Source organism: Mustela nivalis (assembly GCF_964662115.1).
Source record: "Mustela nivalis genome assembly, chromosome: 9".
NCBI classification, from domain to species: Eukaryota; Metazoa; Chordata; class Mammalia; order Carnivora; family Mustelidae; genus Mustela; species Mustela nivalis.
The window spans coordinates 114,388,981-114,414,860 of NC_139028.1; the positions used below are offsets into that span (position 1 = coordinate 114,388,981).

General features: G+C 47.6%; 1 protein-coding gene across 9 annotated transcripts; it reads left to right on the top strand.

Annotated features, from left to right (window-relative positions):
* Positions 1-2,040: 2,040 nt before the first annotated feature.
* LOC309873296 (RNA-binding protein 14) lies at positions 2,041-25,880 on the top strand. 9 transcript variants are annotated; one of them, XM_082748596.1, is made up of 5 exons: positions 18,130-18,323; positions 19,281-19,703; positions 22,880-22,958; positions 23,289-23,573; positions 25,427-25,880. In XM_082748596.1, the coding sequence occupies exons 2-4, from the start codon at positions 19,292-19,294 to the stop codon at positions 23,563-23,565; spliced, it is 768 nt and encodes a 255-aa protein (XP_082604722.1). In that variant the 5' UTR covers positions 18,130-18,323; positions 19,281-19,291; the 3' UTR covers positions 23,566-23,573; positions 25,427-25,880. The 9 variants fall into 9 exon arrangements, with proteins under 9 accessions (XP_082604718.1, XP_082604723.1, XP_082604726.1 ...); XM_082748594.1 differs by having other exon boundaries at positions 22,880-23,573; XM_082748595.1 differs by having other exon boundaries at positions 18,238-18,469; positions 22,880-23,573.

Consider the following 25,880-nt stretch of genomic DNA (forward strand, 5'->3'; position numbering starts at 1 on the left):
GGAGAATGAAATCTTGCCATTTATAACAACATAGGTGGATCTAGAGAGTATAATGCTATAAGCAAAATAAGCTGCTCAGAGGAAGACAAATACCATATGATTTCACTCATGTGTTGAGTTTTAGAAACAAAGGGAGAGTGGCGCCTGGGTGGCTTAGTGGGTTAAAGCCTCTGCCTTCGGCTCAGGTCATGATCCTGGGGTCCTGGGATGGAGCCCCACATCGGGCTCTCTGCTCAGCACGGCTCAGGTCATGATCCTGGGGTCCTGGGATGGAGCCCCACATCGGGCTCTCTGCTCAGCAGGGAGCCTGCTTCCCTTCTTCTCTCTCTACCTGCCTCTCTGGCTAATTGTGATCTCTGTCAAATAAAAAAATAAAATCTTAAAACAACAACAACAACAAGGGAACAAAGGGAAAAAAGACACAAACCAAGAATTAGACTTGTTTTTTTTAAGAAGGAGAAAGAGAGAGAGAGAGGGGTGGGGAGGGGTAGAATCTCAAGCAGGCTCCGCACCCAGTGTGGAGCCTGATGTGGAGCTCCACCTCACAACCCTGAGATCATGACCTGGGCTGAAATCAAGTTGGACGCTTAACTGACTGAGCTACCCAGGCCCCCAAGAAACAAATGCTTCGCTATAAAGAACAAACTGGTGGTTACCAGAGGGGAGGTGGGTGAGGGATTGGTTAAACAGGGGATGGGAATTAAGAAGTGCACTTGTGATGCAAACCTGGTGAGGTATGGAAATGTTGCATAAAATAAACACTTAAAACAAGTGAAACCAGTCATTTCAATGGCCCCTGTGGTGCTACAACCTTCCCTTAAACTTCATGCTCTATTATTTACTCTGTTACAGTCTCCAGCCATGCTGGCACATGGCTGTTCCTCGGACAGGCAGACATACTCTTGCCCCAAGACTGACGTGTTACTTTCTGGCTGGAATGAGTCTCCTTAAAATGGCTTGCTCTGTCATTTCAAATCTTTAGCACTACCATTTTTTTAACTTTTTTTTTTTTTTTTAAGATTTTATTTATTTATTTGACAGAGATCCATAGGCAGAGAGGCAGGCTGAGAGAGAAGGCAGAGAGAGAAGGGGAGGCAGGCTCCCGCTGAGCGGAAAGCCCCTCTCGGGGCTTGATCCCAGGACCCTGAGATCATGACCTAAGCTGAAGGCAGAGGCTTAACCCACTGAACCACCCAGATGCCCCACTTCTTACTTTTTTTAAGTAGGCTCCACACTCAGCACAGAGCTCAGTGTGGGGCTAGAACTCAAAACCCGGGGATCAGGACCTGAGCTGCAAACAAGAGTGGGTCCCCCCACCGAAGAAGCTACCCAGGCGCCCCTAATACCATCTCATGGTATTATGTCCTAATGGTCTATATGCTTTACTTCGTTGTTTATTATGTTTCTGTCCACCATAGTGTAAATTCCAAGGTCAGCATTTTTGTCACTTTTGGTTCACAGCTGTACCCTTGGTGCTGCCCATTTGGTAGGTGTTCAATAGAATCAGGAGAATGCGCATGTTGCAGGTAAAATATTGTCCTGAGTTTGTCGCATGTGTTTATGTTTCTGATGTCTTCAACCATGCAAAATACTTTTATTTACATACACCTGTTGGTTTTGAATTTTTTATTTTGTTTTAAGCCTCAACTTTTGTTCCCTCAGGAACTGTTCTGACCTAATATTGTTTCATTAAACTTTTCATTGTGGAAAATTTTTCAACGCACGCAAGAGAGATACATCTCATTATTCCTCTTGTGGAAATTCCATAAAGGCAGGGACGAAAGTCCGATTTTTCACTCTCCATCTTCCGCCAGGACCTCAGCAACATCAGGGAACGTGTTTCCAAAGAATGAATTAACAGCACGAGGGTTCTCTGGGGCAGATGCCTCTCGGGCCCTACGGACAGCCCAGCACAGTCCTGGAGGCGGCAGTTTGCGGACTGAAGGCGGCGGTCCGGGTTTCTTCGGCCAGGCCCGACCCTCTCGTGGACAGGCCCACGGCCGCCTCCAGGTTTGCCCTACGTTGCCAGAATGGGAGGAGCTCCGACTTCCGACTGAACAAAGTTTTTCCTCGCGCCCGCCGATGCCGGCCCCACCCCGGCCAGAGGCCATCTCACCGACTAGGCCTCTCCGCCGCCGACGCTCCCCGCGCGCGTTCCCCCTTCTCCAACCCTTCTTTTCCCCCTCCCCCCGGCAGTGGCGGTTGGTCGCGCGCCGTCGTCCTTTTCCCGCCCCCTCCGCTAACGAGCGGGCTCCAGACCCTCTGGGATTGGCTGCGCCTGAGAGCATCTTCTTTCAGCCTCTATGATTGGATGCAGGACGCGCGGGATGTGGGCCCCGATTGGTTAGGTCAGGGCGCCTGCGCGGCGGGGTTCTCGGTCGCCAGCCATTCCTGGGGAGGACTGCCGGCCGGTCGGACGTCTCGCCTGTCGCTGGAGGAGAGGTCCCGGCTCCCCGGGAAGGCGGCTGCGGCGACAAAATGAAGATATTCGTGGGAAACGTCGATGGGGCGGATACAACGCCAGAGGAGCTAGCAGCCCTCTTCGCGCCCTACGGCACGGTCATGAGCTGCGCCGTCATGAAACAGTTCGCCTTCGTGCACATGCGCGAGAACGCAGGCGCGCTGCGCGCCATCGAGGCTCTGCACGGCCACGAGCTGCGGCCGGGGCGCGCGCTCGTGGTGGAGATGTCGCGCCCACGGCCTCTTAACACTTGGAAGATTTTCGTGGGCAATGTGTCGGCTGCGTGCACGAGCCAGGAATTGCGCAGCCTCTTCGAGCGCCGCGGACGCGTCATCGAGTGTGACGTGGTGAAAGGTAACGCGAGGGCGCGCGGGGGCGGGGGCGCGGGCGCGCTCTGGGCACTCTGCTTGTTAGCCACGCCCCTTTCCCGGGGGTCCGGTCACCGCGCGGTTGGGGAGGGTGGGGAAGTCCGCGGGAGCGAGGCCGGAGGTGTTGGGGGCGCGTTGGGTAGAGCCACCCTCCTCCCCTGTGGTCAAGCACCATTCTCCAGATGGGAGGAAGCGGCTCTGGGTGGGTTCGGCGGCGGATGTGAGCCGAGCTACGGGGCCGGGGACGCGCCTGAGACTTGCGAGTGTACCGGGGGCGCGTCTTCCACTGGTCTCCTGGGCCTGGCACCGAGCGGAAATTGGGAAGTGACGGGCACAAGCCGGATCATGGAGCGGGGAAGATTTCGCCACTTCCCCACTTTCTCTCCAGACGTCGGTCAGAGAGCAAGGGAAGAGGGAAAAGGTGGGGGCTGAGGCCCCAAGGCCACCCTCGTGTTCCCTCCCGATGAATGCTCCCGAGCGGAAGGTAACGGGGCCCTTGGACGTTTCTCGGGCTGGGATGTTTTAGCTTTGTGTGGCATGGGTCAACTCACTCGTAGGTACAGGAGGGGCCCCTTCCGAATCACTTTGGCATTTCAGTATCGTTAGGTGGGTTAGGTGTGGCAACGCTATTTTCCAAGTCCCTCAAACTTGGGTTTTTTTTTACTTTGGGCTCGATTTTACATCTATAAACTGGAAACCCGGACCTTTCGAATGTGGAAGGAGGCTTGCTTTATGAAGGCCTCTCTTCCTTAACCTTTACCTGCCAGCCCATGCCCTTGGGGCTGTGTTTTTTTATTAGGTCGGTGATTTTGCAAGGGGGCGTATACTCTGTGGCTGAGGGGGACGTTGAGAGCGGTGTGTGAGGGTTCTTGGTTAAACATTGGCAAAACACATTTACTTGCTATTTGTCTTTGCTGGAGTAGTCTGATCCTTAGGGTAGATCCCTAGTTGGCCTTTGAGAAAAATGTATCCCTAATTTAGGCCGGACTTCCTTTTTGGGACCCAGTGTTAACTTTTGTAGTCTAGGTTTCTATCCCGTAAGTTCTGTTTCCTTTATGTTGGCATAACCCTTGTGTATGTGGCTAGTTTCCGTTCCCCTTGGGAACAGATCAGAGTTAACTTTGCCATCGTCAAGGCTGCAGCCTGGGGGAGCATCTGATGCCCTACTCTGGGTGTTGGATTCATACCTGCCCTTACTTACCCTGTGTGAAAAGTTTAGGGGATAGGAAATAAGTGGGTGCAGGTGCTTGTTTCCACCAAGACACTTCATTTGCTCTCTTGGAAAGGTGTATCTTTTGGGCCATTCTTTGTATTTTTTGTAACTGGGAAAGTGTGAAGGGTCGTAGTCTCCACAGCTTGGAGCAGTTCCTTGTTTTGCGTTAATATCACATTCTGTTTTCCTGAACTCAGGTTGTGCAAGTCTGCAAATATCCAGAATCAAGCTTTCCTCCTGGTGCTCTAAGGCAGGCTTTGTGGTGCATTGATTTTTGTTTTTGTTTAGAGTTAAGAGTAGAAAGGACTTTAGATTGGGCATCTGGCCAGGAAATGGATGGGGGTACATGACTCATTATGAGAGTTCTGTGTTTAATTGATCTACCAAGTTTCCTTTGTGGTTCTCAGGCAACGTGCCTACTATATTGGGAATCTAGAAACTAGCATCTGAGGGGATAGTCTCCATGGAACTCATTGGTCAAGAACTTGCTTTCAGGTGGTAGAGAAACCGAAAATTTGCCTTGATTCGCTCTGGACTGAGACCAAGTTACAGTGGTGGGGAGGGTGAAGTGGATAATAGCATGTGGTTTATAGAACTGGCGGACTTCTAGTGAGAAAGTGAAAGTTATGACTATTATCCTTTTGTAAACATTCAGTTAGCAGAAATGTGTTAATTACATCAAGGAGTAGTGGTTAGCTCTTATTTGTAGTTAGCCTGATAAGTACCAGAGGTCCTGATACATTTTGATGTAAGATACTCTGGGAAAGATTTGACTGTCATATTCTCCACTGATGCTTTTCTGTCTCTATGAGGTGCAAGAAAGTGAAGTTTTTAAGTGGGGAATTTGGCAGAAGAGACTGGCTCTGGCTTTATAAACACGAATTTCTTGGGTTGGGAATAATGGGGCATTCGATGATCGAGTCTTTTGGTGTTGGGCCGTGGGGGTCTTTGAACAGCACAGAAGCTTGGGGTTGCACAGCAGACCAGTTCTGTTTTACTTCACTGAGGGAAAACATAGTTGCCTGGTTACCCTTGAAGCTTAGATGTGATTGGATTTACAGAGCAAAAATCTCCATAGCGACAGGGATTGTAACTACTGTCCACAGGTCACATTCTATTGGTTGTTCAGAAATGAAGTATGAGAGTTGCTGACAGCTTTAGGAACCATTTAGGCTTCAGGGGGAGGTCTGTAAGGCAGAAGAGGAAATGGTTTCCTCTGTGGTTTTTTTTTTTTTGTTTTATTTTGTTCTTGTGGTTTTTTTGTTTTGTTTTTGTTTTTTGTAGGGGGCCATTTTACCCTCCTGAAACAAATCTGTAGTTTAAAGTTAAGAGATTTTCACTCTTCTGAGGATAAGAAAACTCATTTTTCTAGATTCTCTTAACTGGTGCTAGAGGAATTGTGATGCCACCAGACCGTAGGTGATCTGTTTGAAAGATTGTTCGCTAGTGCCTTTAAATGCAGTGGATTTCTTTCAGAGATTACTGTTTTTTGAACTAGCTCTTCAGGCATATGGGTCCTGGAGTTCTCTAGATTTCTGGTTTTACATCGTCCTAGGATTAAGTGGGTTCCTGGGCATCTTTGATAGGGCTAGGTTTTGGTTTGGCTCCTGGCTGTGATAGGGTAAGTAAGCCCTGATGTCATTGAATCAGCTGTACAACCAAGTCACACATCTCTTTATAATGTCTGGCTTAGGAACTTTTTGGTATTAATTGATTTTAAGTGTATTTGATGGCTTTTTAAAAAATCAGTTCTAAAAATCAGTGATATAACTTATCTGGGCAGTCAGTTGAATTCTACATGTGAAATCCCAGTTTTCAGATTTCAATTTGGTCTGTTTTTTTAACAAAACCCAGCTAAATAGGGAGTAGACAGTGGGACGTCCTGTCGCTATTGTAAACCGTTTGAAGTTTTTGTTGGGTGTTTTTCCTACTTTGAATCTGCTGGTGGATTAGCCAGGACTATAATACCATTCATTAATATTCTCTCATAGTGCCTGGAGATTTTTTCATTTTTCTTAATCTGCCTACAAGCTCCCATTTTTTGCTTACCAGTTGCATTCTCTGGAGGGTCAGCCAAGCCTGTTTTTAAGGAGATCTCTGACCATAGTATCTATTTTTAGCTACCTTTACCCAAAGTGGAGGTGAGAGACCATAGGGACAGTTCTGGTACCCTGTGGCTAAGCCAAAAGGAACACCTGCCTAAATTGGTAGGTGGGAAATCAGGTTCTGATCATGGGGGTGTGAGGATTGAGAGTTGTGATGCTTCGTTTTGTTTTTTTATCATCTCTGGCAGGTTCTAAGTTTGCATATACAAATGTTACGGTAACTCTTGTTTTTTATTATTAAAAATGAAGGAAAGTGTTCTGTAGGGGGAGAAGCTTTTGGTTATTTCTAGACTTAAATAATCATCTAATTCTTTATTATCATATAGCTATTTATATTTTGCAAGGCACTTTTATTTTCTTATTTGAATCTCCTAACTCTGAGGTGGGTAGGACAGATTTGGCAAGTCAGTGATATCTGGGTCTATACCTAAGACTTTTAAGTGCCTAACCCAGGATTCCTTGTGCTGTACCATACTTATGATTTGTACCTGATAATTACATTTTTATTTTCATTTGTACCAGACGCAGGTTGGTGGCATGCCTCACATTGAGAAAAATTGACTTGCTCTCTCAGAGCAGCTAGAGAGGGCATCCCAGTATGAAAGTTTCTAGAAATTAGAGGACACTTACTTCAAGGCTATTTAAAAGGATTTCTTATCTTCAAGAATGGAATTTTAGTGATTTCATTCAGGTAGTTCTTCATTTCCTAAACTAATATGAGCGAGATGGCATGCAGGTACTTAGTACTTAAGTAGCCACAGATTCAGATGGGTTTAAGTGCATGGCTTTATCTCCCAGGAGCATGTTCTTCTCATTGTTTTTCATATCCTCCTTGCACCTTTGTGGTTTGTGAGTTTGAGCATGAATAAGAATTTCTTCCCACTCCTCCCTCTTCTAATCTAAAATTGTCTCCTTCTGTGTGGTAGCTGAGGACTTTGAGATCAGCGTCCTGTCTTGAGTTTGTATCCCACCACAGCTCATTGAAATCCTGAATGAGGACCTCACGGGTTACCTGCTTAGCAGAGCCCACAAGCTGCAGTAATCGCAGCTTCTCACCTTGAGTCTAGGAAACCAGATCTTCCCTGTAAACAGTCGCCCTGTGAACAGGAGTCCGAGGGTTAAGGTGTATTTCTGTCCTTTAAAGAGGAACACGCAGAGGATATTCTGTAGCTTGGGGGAGGGGGCTTAGGCCTGAACTCAGCCAAGAGGCTTGATTTCCATTCCCACACCTCACTGGCTTACTTACGTGCGTTCCAGCTTCTGTTGTAAGTTTAAAATTTCTAGTCACGTTACACAGTTCTGCCTTACACACTGACTTCTCAGGGATAGACGGGTAGTGAAGGGGCACAGAAGAATTGGGATTCTGTTCTTGGCTCTAATAAATTTTGATTTAGGGCAGGGCATGTAAATATTCTCTGAGTATGTTTCCCCACCTGTAAAGTAGAGATCACGATCTTTTGCTCTGCCTGCCTCCCAGGATTGTTGTGAGGCCCAGATGAAGGCCTGTGCGTGGAAGTACTCTGAGAAAGGGGGAGATCACATTGGAGGAATTTCATGAAGTGTGCATTGGAGTCTAGCTCTCTTGCTTTAATTGGACCCTGGGCTGAGACATGGGTCATGTTACGACAGTGGTCATTTCCAGTGTTTCAGAGTTAAGCTTCAAAGGTGAGCAGTAGTGTTTGGTGACCTTGGGTTAGAGAACACTGAATAATTGAGTGATCCAGGACCCTTTCTGTGTTTTGTCCGTGGTTTACACTTACAGGAGTTGGAAAGATTTTCATCTGGTGTTACAGTTCATCTTTGCTCTTTCTTCTCTTGCCAGAAAGTTGGGTGAAGTTGCAGGGGGATAGGGGAGACTGGGGAGAAGGCCATAGGGAAAGGTGACTGCTTGGGACGGTCGGAAGCTTTGATACATGGGAGCCATGTTTCATGACATACTCCTGGAGAGGAGGGTTTGGAGGCCTGGAGGTAGCTGGCAACAGCTGGGTGCTGTTGTGTGTCCAGTTTGGGACCCATCAGGTAGCATGCCCTGCCCCCCTAATTGCTAACCCTCTGTCTGCTGCTTTATCAGACTACGCGTTTGTTCACATGGAGAAGGAAGCAGATGCCAAAGCCGCCATCGCGCAGCTCAACGGCAAAGAAGTGAAGGGCAAGCGCATCAACGTGGAACTCTCAACCAAGGGTCAGAAGAAGGGGCCCGGCCTGGCTATCCAGTCTGGGGACAAGACCAAGAAACCAGGGGCTGGGGATACGGCATTCCCTGGAACTGGTGGCTTCTCTGCCACCTTCGACTACCAGCAGGCTTTTGGCAACAGCACTGGTGGCTTTGATGGGCAAGCCCGTCAGCCCACACCACCCTTCTTTGGTCGCGACCGCAGCCCCCTGCGCCGTTCACCTCCCCGAGCCTCCTATGTGGCTCCTCTGACGGCCCAGCCAGCCACCTACCGGGCCCAGCCCTCAGTGTCGCTGGGAGCTGCCTACAGGGCCCAGCCTTCTGCCTCTTTGGGTGTTGGCTATCGGACTCAGCCCATGACAGCCCAGGCAGCCTCTTACCGCGCTCAGCCCTCTGTCTCCCTTGGGGCCCCATACAGGGGCCAGCTGGCTAGCCCTAGCTCCCAGTCTGCTGCAGCTTCCTCGCTTGGCCCATATGGTGGAGCCCAGCCCTCGGCCTCGGCCCTGTCCTCCTATGGGGGTCAGCCAGCTGCGGCTTCCTCGCTCAACTCCTATGGGGCTCAGGGTTCCTCCCTTGCCTCCTATGGTAACCAGCCATCCTCTTACGGCGCGCAGGCTGCCTCTTCCTATGGGGTTCGTGCGGCTGCCTCCTCCTACAACACCCAGGGAGCAGCTTCCTCCCTAGGCTCTTATGGGGCCCAGGCAGCCTCTTATGGGGCCCAGTCTGCAGCCTCCTCACTAGCTTATGGGGCCCAGGCAGCTTCTTACAATGCCCAGCCCTCAGCCTCTTACAATGCGCAGTCTGCCCCGTACGCTGCACAACAGGCTGCTTCCTACTCTTCCCAGCCGGCTGCGTATGTGGCACAGCCAGCTACAGCTGCTGCCTATGCCAGCCAACCAGCTGCCTACGCTGCACAAGCCACTACCCCAATGGCTGGCTCCTATGGGGCCCAGCCGGTTGTTCAGACCCAGCTGAATAGTTACGGGGCTCAAGCATCAATGGGCCTGTCAGGCTCCTATGGGGCTCAGTCAGCTGCCGCAGCCACCGGCTCCTATGGTGCTGCAGCTGCCTATGGGGCCCAGCCTTCTGCCACCCTGGCAGCTCCGTACCGCACTCAGTCGTCAGCCTCATTGGCTGCTTCCTATGCTGCCCAGCAGCATCCCCAGGCTGCTGCCTCCTACCGTGGCCAGCCGGGCAATGCCTACGATGGGGCAGGTCAGCCGTCTGCAGCCTACCTGTCCATGTCCCAGGGGGCCGTTGCCAACGCCAACAGCACCCCGCCGCCCTATGAGCGTACCCGCCTCTCCCCACCCCGGGCCAGCTACGACGATCCCTACAAAAAGGCTGTCGCCATGTCGAAAAGGTACTGTATGCCCCCCCGCCTCTGCCCCCAGCTGGGGCTTAGGGCAAGGGGCTGAGGTTGGCATGGGAGGGAAACTGGAGCCATTGGCCTCTCCTTTGGTCTTCACTCCTCTACTCCCATGGGATGTCCAAAGGCCGAAGGGGTTGATGTCTGTGAACTTTTCTGGTCACCAGGGTTCAGGTGGAGCATTAGTGCTCAGCCTGGGGTGGTACCAGCTAGTCAGGCTGGGAAGAGTGTCACCTGTCTAGGCTAGCCCAAGTGCCATTGGAGCTACTGCCTGCAGGATTGTGGCCTACAGCCTTTCCCACCGTCTCAAGGATCCTTAAGCCTGTTACGTGGTTGTCCTGGCTTTGGTGGGGTGGGTTTGAAAGAGTAGTCCCTTTGGCACTCACCGGCTGAAGGCAAGGTGTAGGAGGTGCGTCCACTCTTTGGGAAGTTGGGGACCTTGCTTTCGTCCGCCGTTCTGTTGATAAACAACCAAGGTCTTTCTGTGCAGGGCCCAGGGGGGATAGTTTGTTTGTGGTTTGGGAATGTAGACCAAATCCACCTTGGCCAGTTGAGAAGGGAGGGCTTCGGTGGTGGGCTTGGTTTCCCACTGAGTTGAACCAGGCTTGATTTCTTGCCCTGGATAGGGTGATGAGCCTTCTGACAAAATCGTGTTTGTTGGAGACCAATCTGATCACACCCTCCCTATCCCCATTGGCATCTCCCCCGTGCCCACCTGGAGCCCTCCCCTCAATTGTCTCATTCACCAACTGTCTTCTTCTCTCGACTAGGTATGGTTCCGACCGGCGTTTAGCCGAGCTCTCTGATTACCGCCGTTTATCAGAGTCGCAGCTCTCGTTCCGCCGCTCGCCGACAAAGTCCTCGCTGGATTACCGTCGCCTGCCCGATGCCCATTCCGATTACGCACGCTATTCGGGCTCCTATAATGATTACCTGCGGGCAGCTCAGATGCACTCTGGCTACCAGCGCCGCATGTAGGGCCATCCTGGGATGGGGCACCACAGGGAGGGAAGGAGAGGAGAGGTGGGGCAGGGTGCAGACCCAGGTTATAACCACTGGCCCATACCTCTCCCGTTTGCGGTTTTTCATCCCCTCTACCCTGTGGGCCTTCCCCAGGAGATGATCCTTTTGAGTGTTCGGCAGTAACCTACTTTGTTCCTTCGCCTCAGCAGCAAATCTTGCTACTGGCTCTAGATCTGCGGTTTCCCCTCTCCCCTGCTTCCCATCTCCCAGGATGGGAATTTCTTTTACGTTTTTATTTTTTCCTGGCTCCCTTTTATTTTTGTGCGCGATATTTAAGGTCGTCTGGATGGGGAAGCAACCTGCAGCTGAGGTCGGCGGCGCCTTTTTCTTTTTAGATGTGAGGGAGGCCAGGAAAGGGTTAGCTTAACCATTTCCTATGCGCCAAGCTGTGCCAGCAGTCCAGGGGGCCCTGACTTTGTCCCTCTATGGACTGTGTTGAGACTGAGTTCCTGTCGGGACAGTCGGTTGGTATACGTCCAAATCCCTACTGTCCCCCCGATGTTATAGCTGATGCTGAGTGGCACAGTCCCTCGTCCCCATCTCCCCAAGTAGGTGGTGTTAGAAAACCTTGATTTTTTTTTTTCCCTTTTGTATGGACTACAAATAAAACTTGGGGCAATTTGCAGTTTGGAAACCTGGTTGTCATTGTCTTGATTGCACTCAGTTTCAGAGGAGCCAGTTTGACATCCAGGAAGTCATGACAGCAAAGGGAAAGGCAGCTGGATAACCCCAGGGCAGATAAGGAAAGGGGTTTGAATGTGGGAATTAGTGATTTTCCTGCTGCCCAGAGGGATATAGGTCATCGTTGGCCTGCTAGTTTGCCATCTTTAGGACTGGAGAGTCCAGACCAAGTTGCTTGGACTTTCTCAGCCCTTAACTTGAATTGATCACACCAAGGTGCAGTAAATTTATTGCCTGTTTCCCCCTAACTTATCTCCAGGTCGGAAACAACCTGTGCTTCAGCGGGGTGGTTCTGGGGTATGGCTTCTCAAGTGAGAAGTGGGGAAGTGAAATGCTTTTGGTGCTTAAAGTCTAGAGGATTCTCCAGAGGGTGGGCTTGAGTGCTGAAGCTGGGACCCAGAAGGGAGCCAGTGGTGGGGTAGGGGTGATGTCAGTGTCTGGAACTTCCCTGTGGTTAGAGAGAGGAGGAGCAGGGACAGTCGGAAGCAGGTCTGGGGAATCTGGCTAGAGACCCGGTATTCCGCCTGTTGAACATCACCATGGAGCGTCCTTCCTGCGTCCTGCCAACTTCTGCCGTAATAGTGCTCTGAGACTCAACTTCCCTTATCTCCATTTGTTGGGGTTTCTAGATGTTTTCTTGCTGGGTTTATAGTTGAAGGTGTCCTCACAGACTGGGAAAGGGGTGAGGTACAAGCATAACCCAAGAAGGGTTGCTGGGTTAGGGTGAGAATTGGAAGATTCTTTCTATACTTGAATTCTGGGATGGGTGGGTGGGGGATTGGGGGGCGTTGAGAGGGCCTGGGCAAAAAAAAAAAAAAAAAGAAAGAAAAAGAAAGAAAGAAAAGAAAAAAAGAATAAAGAAAAGTTCCAGCCACGGACCAGATGGAAGTTTGGGCTTACTGATAATGAGTGAATGGAAGCAAACTGGCTGGGTAGGAACCTGCTGATGTTCTTTTGGGAAAGGGGGCTTTAGAGATTGGATTATGGGAGCCTGCTGGGGCAAGGCGATTTGGGGGGAGTTGTCTGTCAAATCAGGTGGAGTTCAGGTGGATTCTTTTCTGCCTCTCACTGGCTTCTCGTGAATTCGCCTGTGACAGTGGCTTCCCCCAGATGTTCTCTTCCCTCTGCCCAGTGGGCAGAAGTATATAATCTTGATAACCATGAGCTTTTGTGTATGCTGACTGTAATTTCGGGGAGTTACTGGGGCCATAGCTCTTGTCCTTGCTTCTCTTTTTGCTAACTGCTTTGCCTCCAGGTGCTTCGCTGTTCCTTTTCATTTCTTTACAGGACTGGGAGGGGGAGTTCGATGGGTTTCTTGTCACTTTTCTGCAGGGAGGGTGGGGTGATCTGAGGGCCAAGCTAACAAGCTTAGCTCCGATTATTACTCTGGAAAATAGAGGGTTGGTTGATTATAGGGCTGTGATTGTGGCTTTTGTATTTGTGATATTTCTTTGTCATGTGGCTTTCTGTCTTCCTTTTTCTCCAGTGAGGGTGCTGCCACTACCCTAATCCCAGGGTTCCTGTAAAAAAAACAGCTAAATGTGCTCTTGGGGCCAGCATTCTTTATTGCAGCCCACGTTCTTCAGAGTGACCTGGCCCTAGAGGATCACTAGCATCTTTAGGTCATGATGCCCTTGCTGCCTCAGCCCTGAGGTTTTTCGTTGTTTAAGTAGAAGCAAGTACAAAGCTAAATCATGTCATTCTCTTATTTCTTGCAGATTGTTTTAAAATTCCCTTCCTCTTTTATTTAAAATATGCCACCTGTGTTAATCCTATAGCCCACTCATACTTTGCTTTTTGTGGATTTCTGAGTTCCTGGGTCCTATAACTTGGAGGTGGTTGGGTTGAGTGAATGGGAGGACAGACATACTATGTGCTTTGGGATAAGAGGGTGGGGAATATGGGCTCCCAGTGTCTTCAGATTTTTGCACTTCTGCATCTGTTACCTCTACAACTTGGCCTTCATTGGAGAAATTTAAGATGATTTATTCCTGGAACAAGATCACATAGGGGCTTCCGGCCTTGTCAGTCTGCTCCCTTCTGAGGTTTGGACTTTGTTTCAAATTCTGCCTGGGGTAGACCTGGGGCCCCATCCCTTGTACTGGAGGCAATGGGACTGTCACTGCGACTGGGTCAGCCTCTCGGTAGGCTGCTGTTTAGTTATGCACATCAGTTAAGCTCTACCAGTGTCTGCACAGACTGTTGGTTCTCCAATCATTTTGCCCTATCCAGCCAAGTAAGCTGACTATAATAGGGGATGACTGAGGTCATAATGAAAACAAATTTCCTAGATTTATGGACTGTATCTAATAGAAGGTTGGGTAATAATAGAGAAGAAAAGGTGGAGAGCAGGTGAGGGCTGCCTGGGTGGCTCAGTTGGTTAAGTAAGCGTCTGCCTTGGGCTCAGGTCATGATGCCAAGGTCCTGGGATCAAGTCTCTGGGATCGAGACTCCGGCGTCGGGCTCCCTGCTCAGCGGGGAGTCTGCTTCTCTCTCTCTCTGATGTTCCCACTGCTTGTGCTCCCGCTCTTTCAAATAAATAAATAAAATCTTAAAAAAAAGATGAGCAGGTGAAAAATTTATGTTCACCTAAATTTTATAGTTACCTTTAGAGAGATCACAAAAGGGGTTTTCCAAGGAAAAAAGTTCCTAAAATTATTTCAAGTAGCTCTAAATCATTTGAAATATTGTGTGTTTATACTACTGGAAATAACAGTGTCGAAGTAGCTGAGCCCTTGGGCTGACCTTGAATTTATAATATGGGGAGGTAGGACCTATCTCAGTGAACTACTTAGAGTTAATAAACAATACTAGGATAGTGAAAGATACAAGGCAGTTCCACTAGTTACAACTTTCTGGAAATAGGATCTGTTCGGTTGGAAAATTGACTTGGTACAGAGAGAATAGAATGACTAAGGGTGTTGACTCTAAAACCAGGTTTCCTGAGTTGGAATCGTGTTTCTATCACTTAGCTTTGTGATCTTGGACGTGTCAGGAACTCTGCCTGTTTTTTCGTCTATAAAATGAAGATAATAGCTAACATTTATTGAACACTTACTAAGCACCATTAAAAGTACATTTCATACAGGAATTTCATTTGATCTTCATTGCAATCCAAGTGCCATTTAAGTATTTTTAAATCTAATGAATGGGGAAGTTGAGGCTGTAGGTTAAATAACAAAAAGAAAAAATTCTCACTTTGTTAGAAAGTAGATCAAGGGATTGAATCAGTATTTTTAATTGAACTATCCAGGACTTTGCTTGTAATTATTATAATACTTGGATCAGATGAGAACATGTGACAAGTGTAGGGCCTCACATATAGCCACTGCTCTTTAAGTGCTAGCTATCTCACAGACAGGAATTAGAACATTCTGGAGAGATTGGGGTGGCCTAGTAGAACACATTTGAGCAAAGGACTTTGGATGTAGGTGTGAGTGCAGCACATATGAATCCGTGAAACTGGATTTTTTGAATGAGTGGTACCTAGGAGTGAAATAGGACACGGACCACACCAGTTTTTGTCACTTGCAGTCTCAGACAACACTTGAGTGTCTTGAGATCAGATTCTCTTTGGGCGTGGGAAAGAAAGATATGGGGTAGGAAACCTGCAGAAACATTAAGGGGGAGGGTAAGAGGGTGTAGCTGCCAGTGGGATTGGAGGTTTAGGAAGCTTGCTTGACTGGCCTAGTCAAGGAAGGCTAATCTGGACATCCCTGGAGAATACTGATTTTTAATTTGAGCTCTTGTTAAACCAGTAATCGTTTCTGGGTAGGAGCCAGAGTTTAACATGTATAAATTATATATGTTCACCCCTAAGGGTGTTAAAGTAGTAGATTTGTTTATTCACATTTGAATGGTTTTCACTGACATCAGTGTTTCACCCTTAAGTTTGGATTGTTTCTTTATTGCTCTTTGAAGAGTCCAGACTTCTGTCTTTTTGGGATCTGCAGTGAGAATGTGTATTTTTGCTTGGCTGTGACAGATACCAGCTGTCTAGATGACTTTGGACAAGTGGCTTTCCTTTTAGGTGCTTGGTAACTCTATCAGCAAATCACCCAAGTAGCACCTAAAGTGTTACTGGACAGGGTGCTTTTAAAACTCTGCATTCAATCCTATTTTGCAAAGTTGGGTTGGTAAGGTAGAGGATTTGGACCAGATGATTTGTAAACCTTAATGGTTTTTAGCTGCTTTAGTGCTCAATACAATAGAGTTGGATAGGTGAATATCATTATGGAGATGCTTGAACTACAAACAGATGTTTCTACCTAAAGCTTTATTTTTTAGCCTGTGTCAAGTAGGTATTCCTGATGATCAAAAGCTGTACCATAGTTACCCCCTGGCTTTTGAGCACCTGCTTTTTCTGTTTGAGGGAGACTGGAGAGCATACTAGGTAATAGGGGTAAAAGTGCTTGTTTTTGGAAATAAGGGCGAACGGTCTTAAACTGATATTGACTGAAAATCCGAAGTATTACTCCTTTTGGTTCCCGAGAAGTCTTGCATTCATTCACCTCTGTGTTAACTTAGTCAACAAATAATTGAGTGCCTGCCATGTTCCAGGAGCATTTAACACTGATGATAGAGTAAGGACAAAGAAAGGGTCCCTGCCCTTGAACAAGTATTTGATGAGGGAGGGGGGAAAAGGTGGAAAGAAATGGAATGAACAAATAGAATTTCAAGTGGTGGTAAGTATTTGGAAAAATAACATGAAGTCATGGCATGGAGTGCCAAGGTAGGGTTGGGGTAGGGGGTGAGGTGGCCACCAAAGGACTTGGGGAAAGAACATTCCAGCCTGAATGAACTTGGAACAAAAAGGCCAGTGTACTGGAGCATAATTGGGGTTTGGGGTGTGAGGGGTGGAGCACTGTGTGTGTCGGGGTGGGGGCTGCTAAGGAGATTCTGGCAAGAACCAGATCAGGCAGGGTGAGTTTGACAATTTTCCAATTGCAGTGGGTTTTAAGAATCGGGTGATGATTTAATGTGCTTTTACTGAGTTGGATGAGCGTGCAAAATGAAACCTGTGATTACTTCACTTTAAAGGCTTTCAGAAGGTAAATCAAGTAATTAGATTGAGGGTGTTGGGGACAGGATTGGGGGGGGGGGAGGCTGTGGTCTGCAAACTGGCATGGATTGTGATCCTGAGATTTATATTCCCAGTCCTCTCCCCTTTGGGCCTGGAGAGATTCTTAGTTTATAGAATGAGTGGGTCTCTTCTGCTTTGGTTATTTTGGAAGAAAGTTTATCTCCAGGGCAGTTGGGACACACAAAATTTGGAAGATCAGACTGAAAGGAGCTGAGAGAATTTCTATACCAGATGTGTTTCCCTGCAGATTGAGTGCTGACCCTCATCTGATGGCTGGCCCCCTCAAAAGGGCACACACACAGCTGACTAACGTGGAATTGATTTTCTTCATCACTGATTATATGGCCTTTACTCAGTCTCAGAGTTTCAGTATCAAAATCCACAATGAAAACGGACCACCATTAATGACTACACCTGTAAATGTTATATTTCAATGTTTTTAGGTCCTTTGCTCTTCCCACCCTAGAATAAGTCTTGACCAGTTTTCCACCACTTGATTCCTGAGAGTCATGTCCAGTTTAAAAACTCATTTCCATAACTTTGACTCCTTTCTTTTTATGGTCCCCACCCCTCTTTCTGGGGGCTGTGTTGGACCGTTGCATGTTATACTCAAATGTCATCCCTTGCCTCATAGATAACTCACTGCTTTTGTTTTAAGTTCTTTCATTCAGCACCTTTCTGCACTCCAGCTTTTAACTCTCTCCTCAAAAGCTGCCTCGCAAAGGGTCATTGCTTGCTCGATGAATATGGGATTACGTGAAGAAGCCAAAGGATGAGAAAGAAAGATGTGATGAGGGAGCCGGACGCTCTGGAGAATGCTGTCTTGATTGTATTTTGTTTATAGCTGGATGTGATTAGGCTCCCCTAAAGGTCGGTTCTAGGAGTTTAAACCTGCAGCTCTGGCTGATGGTGCCCAATAAAATAAAACAAAAAACTTTGCTGCTCCAGTTTTTTCTCAGGGCGGGGTGGGGGCGTTTTCAATCTTCAAGGTCACACAGAGAAGCCGTTTTTCTTCATCTTGGACCCACCCCGGGAGGCTGGTTCCTCGCGGGAGCTGGTCTCAGCGCTGTCTGAGTAACGCAGCCTCCGACCGGGCCAACTTCGGGGCCGTTATAAACCAATTGAAGCCGCGCCCATTAACCGTTTCCAGAACTCCTTTCACCATCTATGTCAGTAGTTTTGATCCGGGGGGAGCTCCGGGACTCCTGGGGCTACAGCGTGGATTCTTGGGCAAATGAGGAGGTTGGTTCTTCAGACGGGGACGCTTCGTTATTTTTCTTACCTGGCGTTTGGGTCTGCTAATCGTTCGTAGCATCCTGGCTGCGAGGGGTCGGTGGTTGGGAGTGTAGAAGGAGAAATTTGGAGGAGGCAAAATGGGCCGGGGGAGAGTGTCAGGATGTGCACGTGTCGGTGGCAAAACGTGGAAGCTTCATAAAATTGGCGCCATGAAGCTAAAGACCGCCACACCGGGGCCTCAGCTCGCTCCGCCTAATGGCGGGCCGCACCCCGCCGGCGAAGCCCACGTTTGTAGTTCCTCCCTCACGCCGACCTCTTGCCCAATCAGTGACTTCGGCTTCGGCAGATAGGCGCTCATTGGCATTCGCATAAAAGCTCCGGGGTTACTGACGTTTCCACCTCTTCCCGGCCTCTCAGGTAATTGGCGTTGGTCGTAACCAATCAGGAAGAGGAACTGTGGGAACGCCTGCCTTTAACTTAACTGAGCAGCCAATCCGCTGGTACACTCACCTCCCCTTCTACCCAGAGTCACTGCTGCGGCCGCCGCCATTTTAGCGTTTTGTCAGAAGCGTCTGCGCCGCGAGGAAGAGCCCCTGCTGATTTCCGTGCGGGTGAGAGACTCCAAGCCCCTCCACTGTCTTTTTCTTTTGGTCTTGTTAAATCTTGTTTCACTTCTTTGGGCTTCAGGGGTATCGTAGTGGGGTCGCGGCCTCCGCACCCGTCTCTGAGAGCAGACCTCGGTGCTGGGCACTGCGCGGTAAGCCTGAAGCAGCCCTTCCCCCACGACCTCCCCCGAGAATACCCTGCTTTCTCCCCACCTTGCCTTCTACCCGACTTGGCTCGGTTTCCTGCCTAGAGGTTTCCATAGAGATAACCGCGTTTTCCTTGGACTCAGGAAAATTGAAACCCTTTTCTAGAATTCCTTGGGCCCCGAGACACTGTTGTCTGGCTGAAGAGTCTGAAGCCCCTTCTCAGGCCACGCATTTCCCCGTTCTGCTGGAGCTCGTAGGATGGCACCTCGGGAGAGGCGTTCTCCGCTCTTGCACTTACCGTACTTTTCCTCCTGCCGAGCTCTCCGGCCCGGGTCGCCGGCTCACTGCTTCCAAAGGAAACCCGAAAACGTAGCCATTATAAGGCCCACTTTACCGGAAATGGTGGCCGCTCGCTCGGTTGCAAGAGGAAGAGCTAATTCGTAATTTCAGTAGTCAGTTCAGCCAGCCAGTATTTAGACCTTCGTTTTCTGACCTCACAGTGGCTAGAAAAGCCCAGTATCTCTAGCCGTGCGTGTACGCCCTCGCTTTCATTTCCATTTGCGTTAGAAGCTGCCCAACTCTTCTCAAACCCTTTGTCTGTTAAGGACCTTTTTGTTACAGACTTACCCATTCTTACGGGTTCTATCCTTTGTACTGTAGTGGGCCTCCTTATTCCCACTTTCCTTTGATTGTTCTGTGGAGGTGGGCGTGTAAGAAAAAGGGAAAACTGGAAATATTCGCTAGAGTTTTTTGTTTTGTTTTAATCAACGTGAGCCCAAGGTCTTTTGTTAGGAATTTTTGTTTCTTCCCGTGCAGGCTGTGTCGAGATGGTGAAGCTGTTCATCGGAAACCTGCCCCGGGAGGCCACAGAGCAGGAGATCCGCTCACTCTTTGAGCAGTATGGGAAGGTGCTGGAATGTGACATCATCAAGAACTATGGCTTTGTGCACATAGAGGACAAGACGGCGGCCGAGGATGCCATCCGCAACCTGCACCACTACAAGCTGCACGGGGTGAACATCAACGTGGAAGCCAGTAAGAATAAGAGCAAAACCTCCACAAAGTTGCATGTGGGCAACATCAGTCCCACCTGTACCAACAAAGAGCTTCGGGCCAAGTTTGAGGAGTATGGTCCAGTCATTGAATGTGACATCGTGAAAGATTATGCCTTCGTACACATGGAGCGGGCGGAGGATGCAGTGGAGGCCATCAGGGGCCTTGACAACACAGAGTTTCAAGGTGAACCACCCTCTTTGGGAAGAGGGCTGAACGCAGGCTATGTGCAGAAAATAGGTTGGATAAGTAAAGGGAGGGGTTTGGGGTAGAGATACAGCTGTTGGTGTTGATGGTGAAGCACTGTGGGTGATGGACTTAAAATGGAGAATGCATGGGATGTAGAGGCTTTACCTTAGGCCATGTCTACCACATGGCTTTAGTTTGGAACCCCTAAGACTCTTATGCCTAGTAGCACAGAAATACTTTTCCTTTGATATCCCCAGTTATCTTGTCTTTTTAATTTTTTTCCCTTTTCTTGGTAGAGCACGTTCCATTGGTTCACTCTGAATTTATTGCCTCAGCCCAGTATCAGCATTATATCTTATTTTACATGTAAAGAATCTGGCAAGAGTATCCTAAGCAACACTTTAGGGAGCAGGATCCCTGTTAAGCAACACCCCCCCACCCAGTCCCAACTCATAACTTCCCAGTAAAGATAAGTGATCATTAAATAACTAGTCTCGAGATAGCTGGTGTCTTTAAAGGCTTATTGCTCTTGTTGGTTTTCTGTTACGCTTGTACCAAGAGGTTCTCTTTGGAGGTTGAGGCTACTCCAGAATACAGGTCTGATTTAGGAGTTTCTGAGGAGGAGATTTGGGGGCTTGGGGGGCAATAATGGCAATGCCTTTTTACTCTTGGAAGGTAGACTAAACATCCTTGGTGAATAGAGCATCTAGATGGGTGTTAACCTTAGAGCCTTGGCTAGATTGTTAGTGTGCCTGGAGGGCAGCATGAGTAATGGTATGGATTGTCCCTTTATATGGAAGGTTTTATCTTTTCTTGGTTTAAGATTTGAGCTCCTATGGCGAGAGTGGCTGGGAAGGGTGAGTGTGGTAACCATGGTGAGTTGCTAACTCTTCTCCCACCCCTCCACCCCTCCCTTTTGTGTCCCTAGTATCAAAAAGCCATTTCTTTTTGGTTGTGACTGCTACTGAGTTAAACAGGATACTGCCACAACTTCTTGCTACATGTTAAAGTATGTTCCAACCTTTTTAGCCCAGGCAGGGTAGTTACTGCTTCCTTTCTTGAGTACTCTTGTTAAGAGTCATTGCTGCTGTTTTGGTGTTTATTTCCCTTAAATTGGACCTTTCTTAGAGCTGGAGGTCTGATCATCGTTCCTCCAAGTAACAGATGCACTGTGTCGTGGGTATTGCTGTGCATTATTAAAGAAAAGTGTCACTAGTCTCTCAGGTCTAGTTTTTCTTTTTTAATTGGTAAGTTGAGAATTGTTTGTTGTCAACAACTTAATTGGGGTCAGGACTGCCTTTGTGTGGAGGGTTTGTGATATGATACCTAATTTTTGGACACTCTTCTCCACTTTAATCCAGTCATAGGATGGGTGGCTGTGCCTGCTTGTAGCAGTCACGTGTTAAGGGGAGGCCAGTGTGTACCAGTTCAGGACAGCTTATGCGATAAGGACGGCATAACTTTTGGCATATGAATTGTAGGCTGTCTGGTGCCACTTAGGCTTATTTTTATTTTCACTGCTTTTCTTACTGTTAGTCATTCTCCTTAGTACTACTGTTCAGTAGAGTTCTTTGTGTACAAGGAGTAGCAGTGTTTATTAAGTGGTCTTTTAACCCTTTTAGTTTTTCAGTGTCCATTGTGTTCTCTGTTGTTTGCTCACTTAAAAGACATCAATTGTAGGTATTTTTAAAGACACCGCCCTCCCCACCCCCCCACCCCCGCTTTGGAATTGACACATCCTTAGGTTAGTTAATGACCTTTATGTCGTGAATGTGCAAGGTTTGTTTTCTCTGGTTTTGTTAGGTGCCAAAGTGGCCCCATGGGCAAATGCCAGAGGGACATAGGTGAGCACTTTAAAACAGTTAAGTACTTAATTGGGTATCTTAGTTCTTAACTTGCAGTCTGTCTACACCAACCAGATGTAATGTTTATAGCAGGATTTTTTGGGGTAGTTTGATCCTTCACCTCCTTTTCCAGCTTCCCAGGACTTCTAAGTTTGCATGTGAAATGGTCCATTTACCAACCTCTGTATTGTTAGATCTTAGTAGAAGACCTGTCTCTTCACTCTATCCTGCTTCTAACCTTTCACTTTGACATCTGCATGTTTGGGTACATCATAGCCACTTGCATTGGAAGTTTTTGTTGGAATTTTGCTTACAGGTAAATTGGTAGATTATGTTAGCTGGAAACACTGTGAAAAGATTTTAAACATTAAACTTCTTGAAAAGTTTCTTTTGTAAAGTTTTCCAGAAGTAATATTTTTTTATTTTCAGAATATAAATTGTAATTTTCAGCAGAAGATAGCTGTGTATTTTTAGAATCTCTCGGATGCCTAGTTTAAGTAGAAAAAGTACTTTAATCTTGTTAAAACGAACTCTTTGATCCACTAATAATACTGGTTAGTCTTAGTTTTTCTCCCCTTTCTTCCCCTTTTTCTTCCATGTTTTTCAAAATCTTTCTAAGAATTCAGGCATCTTGTGAATTGCCTGTCCTGTTTCCTTAGGAGGTCACTGAAGTTAGCCATCAGATTGTAAAGAATCTTTGGTGGAATGACTGTCAGGACCAGCAATTGAAAGGACTGTGTTAAGGAGAAAGGCAGTCCTTCATTGTGTGTGTATTATCCCTTTTCCCCCAGTTCATGAGTGTTGTTCCAGAAATCTTGAAACTTGCTTATCCCATTCAGCCACAGATCATGTTTGGGTCATGTTCTCCATCAGTGGTAACTCTAGGGTCTTAATCTCTTTGATTTTGGGGTGGGAAGCTAGAGGACTGGCCTTTGCATTATCTCACTTAAGGAAATCAGTCTTGGTGGTGAAGATGGGAAATGTCAGAATCTTGCAGGAGTCTTACTGTAGTTTCTTTGGACAGTGGGCCATTGTTCAGGGTAGTTTTTGTCTGCAGTGACTCGGCAAAGGATGAAGTGCTTGTTTTTGGGAACAAGCATTAAATTAGTGTTACAGCTGAAACACCTCATCTAACTGATCTTTGCCTGAAATCAAGTCATTATATTGAATTTGTATAGTGGATTTTTTTTTTTTTTTTTAACTTTTTTTGGCAATGAATTCTGCATTAGAGTTGTCTAGGTAAAGCCATTGCTATGACCAGTGTCTGGGGTAGGGGCGTGGGCTATGACTAAGAGTGATAGCAACCCTTCTTGCGTCTGTTTCTTCAAGGCAAACGAATGCACGTGCAGTTGTCCACCAGCCGGCTTAGGACTGCGCCCGGGATGGGAGACCAGAGCGGCTGCTATCGGTGCGGGAAAGAGGGGCACTGGTCCAAAGAGTGTCCGATAGATCGTTCGGGCCGAGTGGCAGACTTTACCGAGCAATATAATGAGCAATATGGAGCAGTGCGTACACCTTACACCATGAGCTATGGGGATTCGTTGTATTACAACAACGCGTACGGAGCGCTCGATGCCTACTACAAGCGCTGCCGTGCTGCCCGGTCCTATGAGGCAGTGGCGGCTGCAGCTGCCTCTGCGTATAATTACGCAGAGCAGACCCTGTCCCAGCTGCCACAAGTCCAGAACACAGCCATGGCCAGTCACCTCACCTCCACCTCTCTCGATCCCTACGATAGACACCTGTTGCCGACCTCAGGAGCTGCTGCTGCTACAGCCGCTGCTGCTGCAGCAGCCGCTGCTGCTGTTACCGCAGCTTCCACTTCATATTACGGGCGGGATCGGAGCCCCCTGCGTCGCGCTACAGGCCCAGTCCCCACTGTTGGAGAGGGCTACGGTTACGGGCATGAGAGTGAGTTGTCCCAAGCTTCGGCGGCCGCGCGGAATTCCCTGTACGACATGGCCCGGTATGAGCGGGAGCAGTATGCGGATCGGGCGCGGTATTCAGCCTTTTAAGGCTTGAGGTGAGAGTGGTGGGGTGTCCCCTGTTCTGGTTTTGCCATCCCTCCTGCAGCCTAAAGGCTTCAGTTAGGCTGCCCTGCTTGCTTGCTTTTGCTGGGTCCGGGTAAGGTTACTAGCATGGTTCAGAGGCTAGGGAGAAGACCTTAACTACCTAACTTTTTGAAATATATAAACATCCGTAGCCCTCATGGCTATTTTTCAGGGCTCCTAATAGTGGGAGTCCGTCTGATGCTATTTGTGCCTGGAAAAGCAAAGAATGGTGTGCTGAATCTTGGGTCACACCTATGTGCTGTAATTGAACTGAACCTGGGACCCATATATTCAGACTGAGGTGTGCTGTTTCTCCAGAGCCTTTGTTGAAATTCCTAGGTGTGCGACATTATTAAGGGTTGCAAGTTTCCTGTTTTGCTTCGTGCTATGTGAAAGGTCGGATATGACCTATAGTAATATAAAATTGATAACTAGTTAACTAGTCATCATTGCTTGGGTCCCAGTTACTATGAAGATTACCCAGGTGGCATCATCTTAATCTTGAAGCAGTGTTTTTCTGACATTCCTGAATAGTTCACTCCCTGTGAGCTTTATAGGAAAGTCTTTGATGGTAAGTTGGGGCAAAGAGAAGAAAAGAGATCTTAATTTATATAGCTTTAAACAAGGAGTCTGGGGCATAGACTCAAATCCAACTTCTCCACTTAGCACAGATTCATTCCCTGAATAGATTGCCCACTCCATTGCTTTGTCTTTGAATCTGTCCTATAAGAGCCTGTTTACTTCGCTCAGTATTTTTCTTTTTCCTTTTTTTTTTTTTTAAACTGTCCCACAGTGTTAATGGTGGACATCCTCACCCCTTCTTCAAGTTGTATAGTAATACAGATCTGTACAAACACCAGGGTTGGGAGCTTTGCCTTAAGCAAATCACTCCCTTGTCTTCCCACTAGATAATGGGCATTTAATACTCTTGAACCACCAGCTCTACCCTGAGTCCCTCTGGCTTTGTCCTCTGCTCTACAGTTTGAACCTCATGATCCATTTGGCTCTACTTGAGTATATTCTTTCTGATGTTTGCCAGCTTTGGGCTCTAGGTGTTGGAGATTGCTGTTGCATTAAAGGGTGGTTCTCAACACCTTTTGTTTGGGGTAGTCCCCAGTGTATCCCAGACAGTACCTTTAATCCATAATTTTTTAGTGACAGGGTGAGTGACATTCTGTCATCTTTGAGTTAAGGCAGAAGGTATATGTGACTTCCCCGGGATTATAGGATAGGAAATCTCTGATAGGGCTGGAAAAGAATGAATGATTTGATAGGTAGTTTATACATACCCTCCTCTACAGTCTTTTAGTTTCTTCACTAGGCAGAGTTGGATGCCCTCAGGTCTTAAAGTTTGTTCAGACGATGCTACTTTTGCCTGGACCTTGAATGATTTTTAACTTGGACCTTGGTAGTAAACCCAGATTCAAACATACTTTTGACTTTTACCCCAGAGAGCTAATTGGAACCTTTCCTTTTTTTTTTTTTTTTTTCTGCTCTCTAGTGATAATTTCTGATGTGGAAATAACCTTTTCTGAGGAATGCTAACGTTAACTTCAAGAGAAGTGCATTGTCTTTGCTTAATTTCCTGAAAAAGTATTTGCCATTTAGAGAAAGGCCCAGCCTGGGATTGTTTGACCTTCCCAGTTACTCTCTGGCCTTCAAGCTCTTTTCACTTGTACAGGTTATTGTGATACTGGGAATGGGTACAAGTAAATTTAAAAGGATTGTCAAGTTACCAGAATTCACAAAGATGCTCTTTGAAGTTTTAAGTAGGAAAGCCCTTTTGAGCTTTGCTGTAAAGCCCCTGTATTGTGCTCTCTTTCAGGTGGGATGTGTGTGGGCTGAAATTCCGAGCTGCGGTTGTGCATGAGAATACACCCTTCGTGGTACCCCATCTCCGGGACGTTCTCGGCTCTGTACGTTCAGTCCCTCAGGAACCGTGGACCTTAATTTACCTTGCTAAAGTTCAGACCACCTCTTCCTTTCCTCCTTCCTGCCCATTTTCCCATTCTTCCTGTTCTTTAATACTTCTGTAGTTTCCCATTTATGTTCTGTTCTCCCAGCAGGCCTCATTGTGTGCAGAAACTGTGGTGGGGGTTGTGCTGTCTCCCCGCCTCCTGCTTCCAGTGGGTGTTGGACTTGGGAATGACCTTGATGAGAGTGTCACTACTCCTGAGTCTTTTTGGCCCAAAGGCTTGTGGCGGGTATACACATAGAGTTGGATAACTTTTTTTTTTTTTTTTTTTTTTTCCCGGTGAAATAAATGGTTTTTCAACTTA